Source organism: Oncorhynchus nerka, linkage group LG20 (assembly GCF_034236695.1).
Source record: "Oncorhynchus nerka isolate Pitt River linkage group LG20, Oner_Uvic_2.0, whole genome shotgun sequence".
Lineage (NCBI taxonomy): Eukaryota > Metazoa > Chordata > Actinopteri > Salmoniformes > Salmonidae > Oncorhynchus > Oncorhynchus nerka.
The window spans coordinates 54435183-54448955 of record NC_088415.1 but is presented as its reverse complement, the minus strand read 5'-3'; the positions used below and the strand labels follow the sequence as shown (position 1 = coordinate 54448955).

The 13773-nt window shown below is 47.1% G+C and overlaps 1 protein-coding gene across 1 annotated transcript; it reads left to right on the top strand.

Annotated features, from left to right (window-relative positions):
* Nucleotides 1-257: 257 nt before the first annotated feature.
* On the top strand, nucleotides 258-11528 carry LOC115102781 (sal-like protein 1). Its single transcript, XM_029623065.2, is given in 5 exon segments — nucleotides 258-537; nucleotides 5996-6399; nucleotides 6402-8890; nucleotides 8892-9738; nucleotides 10127-11528. Coding segments are annotated over 5 exon segments (4164 nt in total). The 5' UTR covers nucleotides 258-461; the 3' UTR covers nucleotides 10475-11528.
* Nucleotides 11529-13773: the final 2245 nt, after the last annotated feature.

Genomic DNA, 13773 nt, shown 5'->3' with positions numbered 1-13773 from the left:
GACAGCACTTTTTGGGGTCCACATGATTATGTTTGTCTGAATGACAGAACGTGATGGGCTTTTGTGGGTGAGGTGGAGGCAAGAGGAGTGAGGAGGGAGTCATGGCTCAAAAGAAGTGGTGTTCATTCGCCATTTGAATGCAAATGTAGTGGTTGAACAAGAGGACTATGTGTGTGTGTGTGTGTTTTGTGAGAGAAGGGGGGGGGGGTCTAACGGTGAGTTTGAGAAAAGAGGACTTGTTGAGAGAAAGAATTGAAACACATGCCTGTAGTCTTCACAAGTTTTTCACTTTTGCACCACGATGCCACCAATGGAGTTGGACATTTGTGGCGGAAAATTCACCTGTGCTTCTCTTCTAATTCGCGTAATTTAGTTAACCACTTTTTCAGTGTGCAGGGAGAAAAAAATCAAAGCATTCTGTTGGCCCATGTACCGCTGCATCAGTCGCGTCCTGCTGAAGCATGTCTCGTCGGAAACAGAAACGACCCCAGCAGCTCATGAGCCCGCTCCCTGCCGCCTCTCCAATACTAGAGCATGGTGAGAAATGGACTATTATTGATATGCAAGTCAACAGCTGAATACAGTAGCTATTAGTATGGAAATAATTAACTTTTTTTATGTTGTGTTGTCAAATGTTTGTTTTTCTCCATTTGTGTTTTTCAAAATATAGCTTGACATGATTTTTCAAATAAGTAGGCCAAGTTGTTATGCTGTTTTTTGGAAATATATTTTTCTGGGTAGTTAATAACTTGATTTCCTCCACAGAACAGTGCTTGTGTAGTGGCACATGTTTAAAGAGGCGTAAAGAGACAGTATATAGTACCTGTCACCTGGAAAGTTTTGGCGAGAATTTTTAGTGAAAACGTTGACCCTATCTCTGTCAGTTCAGAATCTAAAGGTGTGGGGATGCTATGATGCTCATTTTAATATGTCAGCAATTGTGTGCTATTATTGCAATGATTGTGTCTGAGGAGTCTTGTTTCCTTCTTTCTAATCCTATGTATTAGTGTATGTGTTTCTTTCCTTCTCATTGCCTTCACCAACCCCCCCCCCCCCCCCTTGTATTGGCAGATTCAAAGACACAGACCACCCAGTTAGTTGGCATATGAAGAGGAGGAAAGATGAAAACGTAGAGGAAATAGAGGATAGAGAAGATGTTACAGTGTTACACTGAAAAGTCAAATAAACTCTATCGTTCCAAATATGCATGTTTTCGATTTTGGAATGCCGTTTAGGAGATGAGAGGAGATGGTACAGGAACTGATTAACGCGAGAGGTGCTTTATAAGGTGTTGTAACTGCAATAACATGCAATCCCATTGTCCCTCTAGGGCTTTGTCGTTGAGCAGTGAGGCATGAACACACCCAAGAACTAGTGTGTGTGTGTCTATATGTGTTTATATGCGTTGGTAAGTCTACAACCAGTCACTGAGGGCTAATTAGATGTAATAGTTTAGTAACATTGTAGTGGTAGGTTTTAGTAATATTGTGTGTGTGCGTGTGCTTGTCTCTGTGTGTGAGTGTGTGCGTGTGCGTGTCAGGATTCCCCAACTGCCGGCCCACGGCAGTTTTATTTGGCCCCCAAGTTTTCTGAGCCAAATATATATATATAAATATATAAAATATATATATAAAAACACCAGGAAATCAGATCCAAGCGATTTTAATTTTGGAAATATGTTCCCAAGTATTCCCAGGAATAATAGAGATGTGATCGAATACAAATAATAAATGATAATTGATTGGATTTATATTGCGCTTTTCTGCCAACTGAGGTACTCAAAGCCTTTTACATACAGTGGTGGGAAAAGTACCCAATTGTCATACTTGAGTAAAAGTAAAAATACCTTAATAGAAAATGACTCAAGTAAAAGTCAAAGTCACCCAGTTAAATACTACTTGAGTAAAAATCTAAAAGTATTTGGTTTTAAATATACTTACGTATCATAAGTAAATGTAATTGCTAAAATATACTTAGGTTTTTGCAAGTAAAAATATATAAATATATAAATCATTTCAAATTCCTTCTATTAAGCAAACCAGACATTTTCCCCAAAATATTATTTCAAATCCAACACTGACATAATTTACAAATGAAGCATGTGTTTAGTGAGTCTGCCAGATCAGAGGCAGTAGGGATGACCAAGGATGTTCTCTGTTTAGTGAGTCTGCCAGATCAGAGGCAGTAGGGATGACCAAGGATGTTCTCTGTTTAGTGAGTCCTCCGGATCAGAGGCAGTAGGGATGACCAGGGATGTTCTCTGTTTAGTGAGTCCTCCGGATCAGAGGCAGTAGGGATGACCAGGGATGTTCTCCTGATAAGTGTGTAAATTGGACCATTTTCTTGTCCTACTAAGCATTCAAAATGCAGCGAGTACTTTTGGGTGTCAGGGAAAATGTATGGAGTAAAATGTACATTATTTTCTTTAGGAATGTAGTGAAGTAAAATTAAAAGTTGGTAAAAATATAAATAGTAAAGTAAAGTAAAGATACCCCCCAAAATGACTTACTTTCAAGTATTTTTTACTTTCGTACTTTACACCACTGTTTACATAGTAGGAGGAAACTCACCTCATTCACCATCAATGTGTAGCACCCACCTCAGTGATACACGGCGACCATTTTTGTGCCAGAACGCTCACCACGCTTCAGCTATCAGGTAGAGAGTGATACTGCCAATTAGGATTGAGGGGGATGATTAGGTGGCCATGATGGAATGTAGCCAGGTTGGGAATTTAGCCATCACATCGGGGTGAACACCCCTACTTTTACAATATGTTCCATTGGATTTTGAATGACCACAGAGAGTGGCCACACCAATTTTAACGTCCCATCAGAAAGACGGCACACTACGTCAGGCAATGTCCCCAAATGTAATCAAGGCTTGAAATGATTATATTTTAGTCAAATATTATATTTGTTTAGGCTTCTTGCAGTCAATTTGCAATCTAAAAATCTTTGTTTTATTATGTTCCGGCCCTCTGACCAGCCACTCAAGAAGTAAATTGGCTGGTGGTTGAATCTAGTTGATGATCCTTGCTATACGGTGCATTCAGAAAGTATTCAGACCCCTTGACTTTTTCCACATTTCGTTACGTTTCAGCCTTATCCTAAAATTGATTAAATAAAAAAAATCATCATCAATCTTTTTTTTTATTTCAACTTTATTTAACCAGGTAGGCAAGTTGAGAACAAGTTCTCATTTACAATTGCGACCTGGCCAAGATAAAGCAAAGCAGTTCGACACATACAACAACACAGAGTTACACATGGAGTAAAACAAACATACAGTCAATAATACAGTAGAAAAATAAGTCTATATACAATGTGAACAAATGAGGTGAGATAAGGGAGGTAAAGGCAACAAAAAAAAAGGCCATGGTGGCAAAGTAAATACAATATAGCAAGTAAAACACTGGAATGGTAGATTTGCAGTGGAAGAATGTGCAAAGTCGAGATAGAAATAATGGGGTGCAAAGGAGCAAAATAAATAAATAATAATTTACACACAATACCCCATAATGACAAAGTGAAAACAGGTTTTTAGAAATGTTTGCAAATGTATTAAAAAATAAAAACAGAAATATCTTATTTACATAAATATTCAGACCCTTTGCTATGAGATTTGAAATTGAGCTCAGGTGCATCCTGTTTCCATTGATCATCCTTTACATCTACCTGTGGTAAATTCAATTGATTGGACATGATTTGAAAAGGCACACACCTGTCTATATAAGGTTCCACAATTGACAGTGCATGTCAGAGAAAAAACCAAGCCATGAGGTCGAAGGAATTGTCCGTAGGGCTACGAGACAGGAGTGTGTCGAGGCACAGATCTGGGGAAAGGTACCAAAAAATGCCTGCAGCATTGAAGGTCCCCAAGAAGACAGTGTCCTCCATCATTCTTAAATAAAATAAGTTTCAAACCACCAAGACTCTGCCTAGAGCTGGCCACCCAGCCAAACTGAGCAATTGGGGTCAAGGAGGTGACCAAGAATCTGATGGTCACTCTGACAGAGCTCCAGAGTTCCCCTGTGGAGATGGAAGAACCTTCCAGAAGGACAACCATCTCTGCAGCACTCTACCAATCAGGCCTTTATGGTAGAGTGGCCAGACAGAAGCTACTCCTCAGTAAAAGGCTCATGACAGCCCACTTGGAGTTTGCCAAAAGGCAACTAAAGGACTCTCAGACCATGAGAAACAAGATTCTCTGGTCTGATGAAACCAAGATTGAACTCTTTGGACTGAATGCCAAGCATCACATTTGGAGGAAACCTGGTACCATCCCTACGGTGAAGCGTGGTGGTGGCAGCATCTGTGGGGATGTTTTTCAGTGGCAAGGGCTGGGAGACTAATCAGGATCGAGGGAAAGATGAACAGAGCAAAGTACAGCGAGATCCTTGATGAAAATCTGCTCCCAAGCGCTCACATCCTCAGACTGGGGGCGAAGGTTCACCTTCTAATAGGACAACGACCCTAAGCACACAGCCAAGACCAAGCAGGAGTGGCTTCTGGACAAGACTCTGAATGTCCTTGAGTGGCCCAGCCAGAGCCCGGACTTGAAATCAATCAAACATCTCTGAAAATACCTGTTCCCCATCCAACCTGACAGAGCTTGAGAGGATCTGTAGAGAAGAATGGGAGAAACTCCCCAAATACAGGTGTGCCAAGCTTGTAGCGTCATACCCAAGAAGACTCGAGCTGTAATTGCTGCCAAAGGTGCTTCAACAAAATACTGGGTGAAGGGTCTGAATGTGATATTTCAGTTTTAGATGTTTTATACATTTGCAGAAATGTCTAAAAAACTGTTGTTGCTTTGTCATTGTGGGGTATTGTGTGTAGATTGATGAGGGGAAAAAATATTTAATCCATTTTAGAATAAGGCTGTAACGTAACATGCTTTCTGAATGCTTTCTGAATGCACTGTGTGTGTATATATGCATTTGTAGGTCTGCAACCAGTATAGTTGGGTCTAATAGTGTCGTAACATTGTAGTCGTATGGTGTAGTAATATTGTGTTTGTTATTGTAGATGTGGGAGTGTGTGTGTATTTGTGTGTGTGTGTGTGTTTTGGTAGTGAAGTGTGGTCGTTGCCGGTCTGCGAGTCATCGAGTCTGGTAGCCTGTTTGTTTTATTTTGCCCCCACCTCTTCCTCTGCCTGCCCAGAACTAGAAGGAATGTGTGACCCCAGTGTTCTTAAGGTCAAGTCTGCCTGCCAATCACAGCCACTGTCCAGTACCCACAGACTGCCTGTCCCTGACACCCTACTGGGTTATGGGGGAAGGGTGCAACAAGAGATGAAAGACAGAACAAATGGAGAGAGAGAGAGTGTGATAGAGGGCATGTCTATATATGCGTGTCTTTTTCAGAGGTCAGGGTTGTAAGAGGTTTTAGGGACCATTGTCCTCTGTCCTGTGTTGCCGTGGAAACAAGGTAGGCTGCTCAGTGTGGATGGTGTAGTCTTGCAAGCCAGGGGAATTTGTGTGTGTGTGTGTGGGGGGGGGGGAGTTGACAAGGAAAAAAACCAATAAAGGGTGAAGTAAAGTGGAAAGAGAGGGGAGTTTGGATGATGAGGTGGTGGAGAAGAGAATAAAGAGGCAAACTGGGCAGGGTTCTGGTGTTCACCTGACTGCATGGTCTCCGAATGTATAGATGTTATCTGAGGGCTTCGGTCCTATCTGCTACTACTTGAAAAATCACAATTCTCAGAGGGACAGAGGCATTTCATGTACTCGTAGTTGTTACCTGTATGATGGATTTGCTTCAGTTGCTTTTCTTTGCTATCCACTGATCATCATTGGTGTGTCAACACTCACTGTCAGATAAGGTTGACTGGTGGAAAACACTCTCAAGAGGGCATTTTGAGCAGTGCTAAAATAGATTTTATGAACCCAAAGTAGTAAAAGTGTGTTAAGTAGATTCAAAGCTCTGTCTTGCTCAATATTACAATAACTAAGTCAACCTTCTCTCTTGTCTTTTTTCTCTTCTTTTTTCAGATGACCAGTTGGCAGTGAAGTCATTTTCCTTTCCTCTGACCACAGACTCCTCCTCCTCTTCATCTTCCTTCTCTCCTCAAAGATACCACCCCCCCCTGGCTCAAGGTCCCAACTTCGGGGGGCTTCACACCCCCTCTCTACCAAGTGAGGGCTCCCCCCTCTCCCGCTCTCCCTGCCAGCCCACTCCCTGCCCCATCTCCCTCGCAGACCCCCAGTCCTCCCTCTCCCCTGACTTCCCCGATCCCTCCCTCTCCTCCCAGACAGTCCTGACCCTCCCCGACCTCACCTCCACGTCACCTTCCAGTCAGACCCACCCTCCCCGCTCTCTCATGGCCTCTCCCAAGCTAGGCGTGTCAGCCACTACCACCTCCTCCTCCTCTTCATCAGCTTCCCTATGCCCCCGCCCCACCCCGGCAGCCCTAGCCCCGTTCCAGAGGGCCCCCCCAGCCCTGTGACTCCTTCCCCAAGCCCGGGCACTGCCTCTGCCCCTCCACCCCGTGCCCACCTTAGCATTGCAGTGATCCTGGAAGAGCTGCGGGTGCTGCAGCAGAGGCAAATACACCAGATGCAGATGACGGAGGAGATCTGCAGGCAGGTGCTGCGGCTGGGTGGGGCCTCCTGTGCCCTGGAGGTGCCCCAGATCCTCCTGCCTCCTCTGCCCCAGCTCTGTCTGGAGGGCAGTGAGAGGACGTCCAGTCCTCCCCAGCCTACACCCACTCAGCCTCCTAACACTGTAGCCCCTCTCCTGGCCTGCTTCTCCACCTTGCTCCCTCCCCAGCCTGCCTCCAAGCCCTCCAAGCTCAGCCACAGCCTGTCCCATGTCCTGCGTCCACACAAGCCTCAGATGGAGGGTGCAGGAGGGGCTACTGGGTCTTATCTTTACCCTGGGACCAGTGCTCGCCCTTCCTCCTCCTCTTCTTCCTCCTCTGCCTCGTCTGCCATCTCCACCATGGCTTCCTCCAACTACCCCCTGGCCCTCTCCCTGGCCTTGCCCACTCGTTTCCTCCATGAGAAATCCCCCAACACCACCTTAACCAGTGGCCACAGTGGTCTGCCCTTCCTCACCCCGCCCCTGCCTACCACTGCCTCTATGGCACCGCCCTCCTCTCAGGAACCCCACCTGTCTGTCTCCTCAGCGGGGTCCTCATCATCCTCCCTGGGGCGTCTGCAGCATGCCTGTCGGTTCTGTGGGAAGCTGTTCAGCAGTGACTCGTCCCTGCAGATCCACCTGCGCTCCCACACGGGTGAGAGGCCCTACCAGTGCCCTGTCTGCCTCAGCCGCTTCACCACCCGCGGCAACCTCAAGGTGCACTTCCTCCGCCACCGCGAGCAGAACCCAGAGCTCTCGCTCTCCCTCCTCCCCCCCTCCCTATTTGGAATGGGTATGGGACCAGTGGGGGGGTCTGAGCCCCAGGGTCAGCCAATGAGCAGCACTGGCCTGAGCGTAAGCGCAGCGCAGGCTCAGAGGCGTCGTAAACGGCGAGCCGAGGATGACCCGTATGGAGACGGTATGGAGGTGGATGGTGCCGGAGGGGGATTTTCTCTGGGGATATCCACCGGTGCTCCCCCCTCTTCACTCCCCCTGCCCCCCAGTGTGGACCTGGCCCTCATCTCCACCGCCCACTCCCTCCTGCGGCTCAACCAAGCCGCTGCTGCAGCGGCCGCTGCCTCCATATCCTCTGCTGCTTCCTCACTCACATCCTCTTCTTCTTCCTCTGCGTCCTCCTCCCTCGCTTCCTCTCACCTCTCTGTCCCCTCCTCGGCCGCCTCCGCCATTGCTGGGTTCTTTAAAGGGGCCAAGCAGCAGTGCTTTGATGAGAACACACCTCCTCACCTTCCCATGATGTCTCACTCTGCTTACTCCCAGCTGGCCCACCTCCCTAAACTCCTCTTCCCATCTGGTTCCCCACACCATCACCCTGCCTTGGGCCTACTCCGCCCTCCACCCCCTGCTCCAGGCTCTTCCCACCTCTCCTCCACCCACTCTCAGCTCTCCTTCCCCTTCTCCCACTACCCCAAAGCCCAGGCCTTCACCACCTCCACCTCCTCCTCCACTCCCTCCTCAGACACCTCCAAGTTGCAGCGGCTGGTGGAAAAGCTGGAGAAGGAGCCTCCCACCTCCTCTTCCTGGGCCTCCTCCTCAGGGGAGACCTCTCACAGCAGCATGGCCTCCACTGGGTTGTTCAGCAGCGGCCTCATGGGTGCTAGTACCTCCAGTACCTACGTGATGGCCTCCCCATCATCCTCCACCCACGTCCCCACCTCTGTCTCCAACTTCACCAGAGAGATGGTGGCCGCTCTGGGCATGAGTGCCAACGGGGGCAGCGCTCTGGCAGGCGCCATTCTCCCCGGCCTAGGCATCATGAGCACTGGCTCCCTGGCCCCCAACCAGTGTGGGGTATGTCTACGTGTGCTGAGCTGCCCCAGGGCACTGCGTCTGCACCAGGCCACCCACCTGGGTGAGCGCCCCTTCCCCTGTAAACTGTGTGGACGCTCCTTCTCCACCAAGGGCAGCCTGCGGTCCCACCTGGCCACCCACCGTGCCCGCCCGCCCAACTCCCGTGCCCAAAACTCCTGCCCACTGTGCCAGCGCAAGTTCACCAATGCACTGGTGCTGCAACACCACATCCGCATGCACCTGGGAGGGCAGCTGCCACCGGAGGGAGCTCCGGAGTCTCTGTCAGAGCCAATAGCAGAGCCAGACGCTGAATCCCAGCCCCAGCCCAATGACACCTCCGATGTTTCTTTTGAGAGCTTCACTGCAGCCTCAGGCAGCCAGTCAAAGAGCTCAGCAGCGTCCACCCACATTCAAACCCTAGTAGGAGCCTCTGCCCCCATATCCGTCAGTGTGACATCACCAGCGTGTGTCGGGGGAGCCAAGCAGATCTCACTCCTCCAGCCCTGACCTGATCCCACCCTCTGACCTCAGCCCTGACCCTTTCCTAAACCCCACCTCACTTACCCCTCCGCCTGGCAGCGCCGACCCCCCGGTCCTGTGTGTCAGCGTGCCCTCCCCACCTCCAGCCCTGGGCGATTCAAGCTCCCCAGTCAGTGATGGCAAACATGCGGAACTACTTGATACAACCATTGATACTCCAGCGAGTAAGACAAGCCCTGCTCACACTTCCTCCAGTGTTCTCAAAACCACCCCCTTGTCCAGTCTCATGATGTCAGACTGTCTATTGGGTGAGAATTCCCTTCCTCTCGATGTCTTCTTCCCTGGCCCAAGATCAAACCTGGAAGATCTACTGAGCACTCCAACACTTGGTGCCCCAGTAGCACACCCTAGCCCAGCCCCCTCCTTTACCTCTGTCCTTAGCCCAGAGTACCCGAAAACCTACCTAGCGCCCACACTAGACCCTGAACAGCCTACTAAACCCAACACCCCAGAGCCCACAGAGGAAGACAGGGTTGAAACCTCCCCACCTGCAGCACCAAAGCAAGCCCCTGTGCTTGATATGGACCACAGAATGGCATCACTGTCAGAGACTACAGAGACAGGCAACACTGAGGCTGGGGATGTTCCCCAGAAAGCTGTCGCCTACACCAGGGAGACGAGGCTGGGGGCGTACCTCAGCTCCCATGGGAAGGAGGATGGGATGGGTGGTGTCAGAGACCGACTGGAAGGCACTGGTCCAATCAGTCTGGCTCCCACTCTCCCCCCTCCCATGTCTCGCCCTGAGAAAAAGACCTACAGCTGTGTCGAGTGTGGGAAAGAGTATGCCAGCCGCAGTGGACTGAAGGTAAGAGAATGGGGAGAGAGAATGATGTGGGTATAGATTGGTGTGAGGTTGGTAAAAAACTTGGTCCTCTCTTATGGACTCCATGTTTAATGGACTACATGTTTATAGCTGCTTTGAAGTGGTTTATTAATCTGTTGAATTGTACATTCGATGTCAAAAACATTGCAACCTATGAACCTGACATTACTTCTAAAAACTAGTTTGATCCGATAGTTGGTTTTCAGGTTACATTGAACTGAAACATTCACTGATGAGAAGGCACCGTCCAGACTGAGGGTAATCAGTCAAGCTAAATGTTTGTGATATAAATGTTATATCCAGCCAGGGTGACTCAGTGGTTGGTCGGAGTGGCACTTATAAAATCTGTTATTTTCATGTTCATCCACAGGGACACATGAAGCATCATGGAGGGGTTGTCAAGGCAACACGTCCCCCTGTACGGAGCGGTCGATCAGCGTCTGAGCGACTTCCTGCTAACACACCTACAATGTCCTCCACCCCGCCAGCCACCAGGAGCAACGTGGGCTTCTGGAACCAGTACCAAGCATTCCTCAACACTAGCAATGACCCGGCAGACGACCCAGCACAAGGCCCGACCAGTGGCAGCCAAGGAGAGGACGGGGAGATGCCCCGATTGGCTGAATCTCCTGTTAGATCCCAACTGTCAAAGGAGCCTACCACTGGGAGGGGCTCAGGTGAGGGATCTGATGAAGGGCCTACTCTAGAGTCAATGTGATTGGCTCTGTGATGCTCTGGTGCTCTCAATGGACATTCACTGTTCCTTTGGGTCAAATCGTATGGGCTTTTGTATTGTATTGCTTCCAAAATAATTTGAGTAGTCTGTCGGTTTGGTAGTTCCTGAGTAAATTGCTTAGTTAGTTTGTGAAAACTGTAAGTTGGCCATCCTGGCCTTTTGTTTTAAAAGAGAAGGAAAGCTGAAGGATGCAAAAAGATGACATGACTCCAGGATTGAGAGCTTGAGGATGCCAGAAGTCACTGTCAAGATGATGAGAGTTGGAGCTGGTTTCTAGAATGAGAGCTCTGTTAGACAGAGACCTCTGTTAGACAGAGAGCTCTGTTAGCTCTTCTTTAGCTAGTTTTAAAGGTCATTTTCCTGAACAGAGTCTGACTCCATGCTTATTTGATAGATAGAATCTCTAATAAAGACATGCATTGGAAAAGGAGGCAAGGTAGAGAGGAAGTAACACTGTTCACACATCAACCATTCCTTCATTCAATCATAAAAGGGTAAGGTAGGTGGAACAGATTGGGAGGGGTCACTAAACTAAACTCAGTACAGCAGCTTCAACCCTGACAGCCTATGGAGATGCAGTCTCTCATCCTCAACCTGCTACTGTACAAAACCTAATTGTTTATGTCATGGTGAATAGATTACTCCAGACTCTTCTTCCAACTGATGGGCAAAGAAGCGCAGAGTAAAGGAGGTTGTGGTCTGCTAGGTAGAGACCCTTTCCTTTGGATCTTATGAATCAGCTGATTGTTGTATGGTCTCACAGTGATGTCCGTTTTCTGTAACTCGTTGTCTTCGGTTCATGTTTGTGTCTTTACAACAACGGCAACAAAAACAAAAAGAAAAGAATCAGAGGTGTACGCCTGATATTGTTGTGAGTTGTACTTTCAGTGTATGCCAGAGAATTAAGATTGATTCAAAAAAAAATAAAGAAACAACAACTGGGATGGATGACGGTTTCTCTGTGTTTTGGACGCCTATCATGTCTGTTCTACATTCTGCTGCAGAGCTGTTGTGTTTTGTTGATTTGTGACATAAATATGTGTGCGGCACACACTGCCTTTAGGGACATCAAATAAATGGCTACATGCACGCAAGAACATAGTGTGTGCGTGTGGGCATTCCTTTGTGCAAGTGTGTGACCGGGCGTGCGTGTTGGCACAGCACTGTAGTAGACCCTAACTGCCTTCATCTTGGCAGGTTTCCTGACACACAGGCGTCACTAATTCCTGCTCTCTTTCAACACAATTCAACTCCTCTGCCTTCTTCTGTGTCTGTCACATCAACCGAAAGGAAGAGAGGGGAAAGAGGCCAGCTGCCCCCACTTCAGCCCCTAATCTCTTCAGCCATGACAACCAGAGCAGCCATGCAGTGTGTGTGTGTGTGTGTGTGTGCACCCTACATGTGCATTGTGAATGAAACCTGAATCTCTGTGTGAAAGGTCAGGAGGGGGCTGATGGCTCAGACAGTGATCACTGGCCATTGAGAGTTGCAAGGATAGCCAAGGTGTAAGCATTACAATTCTAGAGTGTGCGTACAACTAAACACACACAGATGCACCAGGTACTGAATATTCTGTGAGTTTGGTGTCTGTGTGGATCTATTTAGCTAGTGCCAATTCATCTAACCACTTACAAAAGAACATTGGTGCATGTGGCATACAACTGATCACCACATGCATGACGTGTATACTAAGTAGGAAAGATTAGTATGTCTGTACAGCAGGTGGCAGTGTGCACAGTTTCAGATGCCGTCCAGACAAAGAGGTGAAAGGAGGAGTGGAAGTGGTGGAACAAAACAGCCCATAGAATACCCTCAAGTATGACTGTCAAGGCATTATTGTAATGTGTCACTTTTCTTCGAGAGTTTGGGCGGACAAAAAAAAAGACTTGATATACAGTACTGTACACAACCTTCAGGATTTAAAAAAAAAAAATGTAGTTAGATACGTTAAATAATGTAGTACTGGTTAAAGCCACCAGGTGACAGTGTTGGGCCTTCAACATGAGAACTTGTTGGATTGTCCAACTGAACTAACTGACCCATTTGGGCTGAGGTAACCTAACTAGCAGCTTTTCTCTCTTTTTGGTCCTGACGACAAAAAAACTGTCTGGGAAGGTTTTCTTCTGAATTGTTGAACCAATCCAGTAAATGTGGAGGAGGAGTTAACATGGCGTGTTGCCTTGTTAACTCTTTACACTCATGGGAATTGGCCTATTTGGATAGGGCTAATTTTAAATGTTTCTTACAGATGAAATAGTAAAATGCATAACCTTTATAGAAATTGAAAGGGAACAGTTGGGAGATAGTGGGGAAATGATTAGACCAAAGGTGAGTACACAACAGTTCACCTGACACAAGACTGAATCCAAACATTACACTGTTTATTTTATTTGCATTTTACATTTACTGTACTTTTCGGCCGCATTTGTTGACAAGGAAATCTGAAAGTACTCTGCATACATTCAGTAACATGATAAGAATATTCCTGTAAAAGTGGGGTAGGTGCAACATAAGACAAAAAACTGGTGTCTCCAAGTGGCCACACACCTCTCCAAAGTGTGCACAGTTCCTAATCAATTTCAATGCACTTTTATGACTCAAACAAGAGTATTTTATTATAAGGTACTTTTAAAAAAAGAATCTCCCTAGCTGTGCTGTTTCGGAACTACAGCAAGTACAAATTTGTAGATGTTTTGTTGTGAGCACAACCCTGCATCCCCGCCATCACACGATAACTGTTGTTGTTGACGCAATCCAAAAACAGACCATTATAAAGGTGGACATGATTTGAAAGCTTGTTCTATTGCCGACATGACTAGCTAAGTTATAAAAATGTGGCACGCATAGAAAGGAGTCAGGAGCGTCTGCTGCTGCGAATGTTCTTTTCAAGAAACAAACATAGGCTCATTTAGTTCAGAACAATCCAGGGTATGAGCAATGCTCAAGTGCAGAACATCTGTCAGTCAAAACACATACAACACTTTGAAGCGCAGAGCCAGAGCTCTGACATCATGTATAGCATATTACTGAACAGCCACTTCCAATTTAGGTGCTTGTTAGTGCCCAAATCTACGATTATCAAGCCGTATACAGGTACAAGTGTAAACGGCTACAGACATGCTCTGGAACTTTGGCAACTAGTAAGTATTTTTTAAACCTCTCGCTTTGGGCTGGATGTGTCAATATGTAGTTCATACATGCATAATCTATGAGCATTTCTGTTTTACCTCAATTAGCTACGAAATCCCTAGTTTGAAAGCGACTATTTATTGGAATCTGTG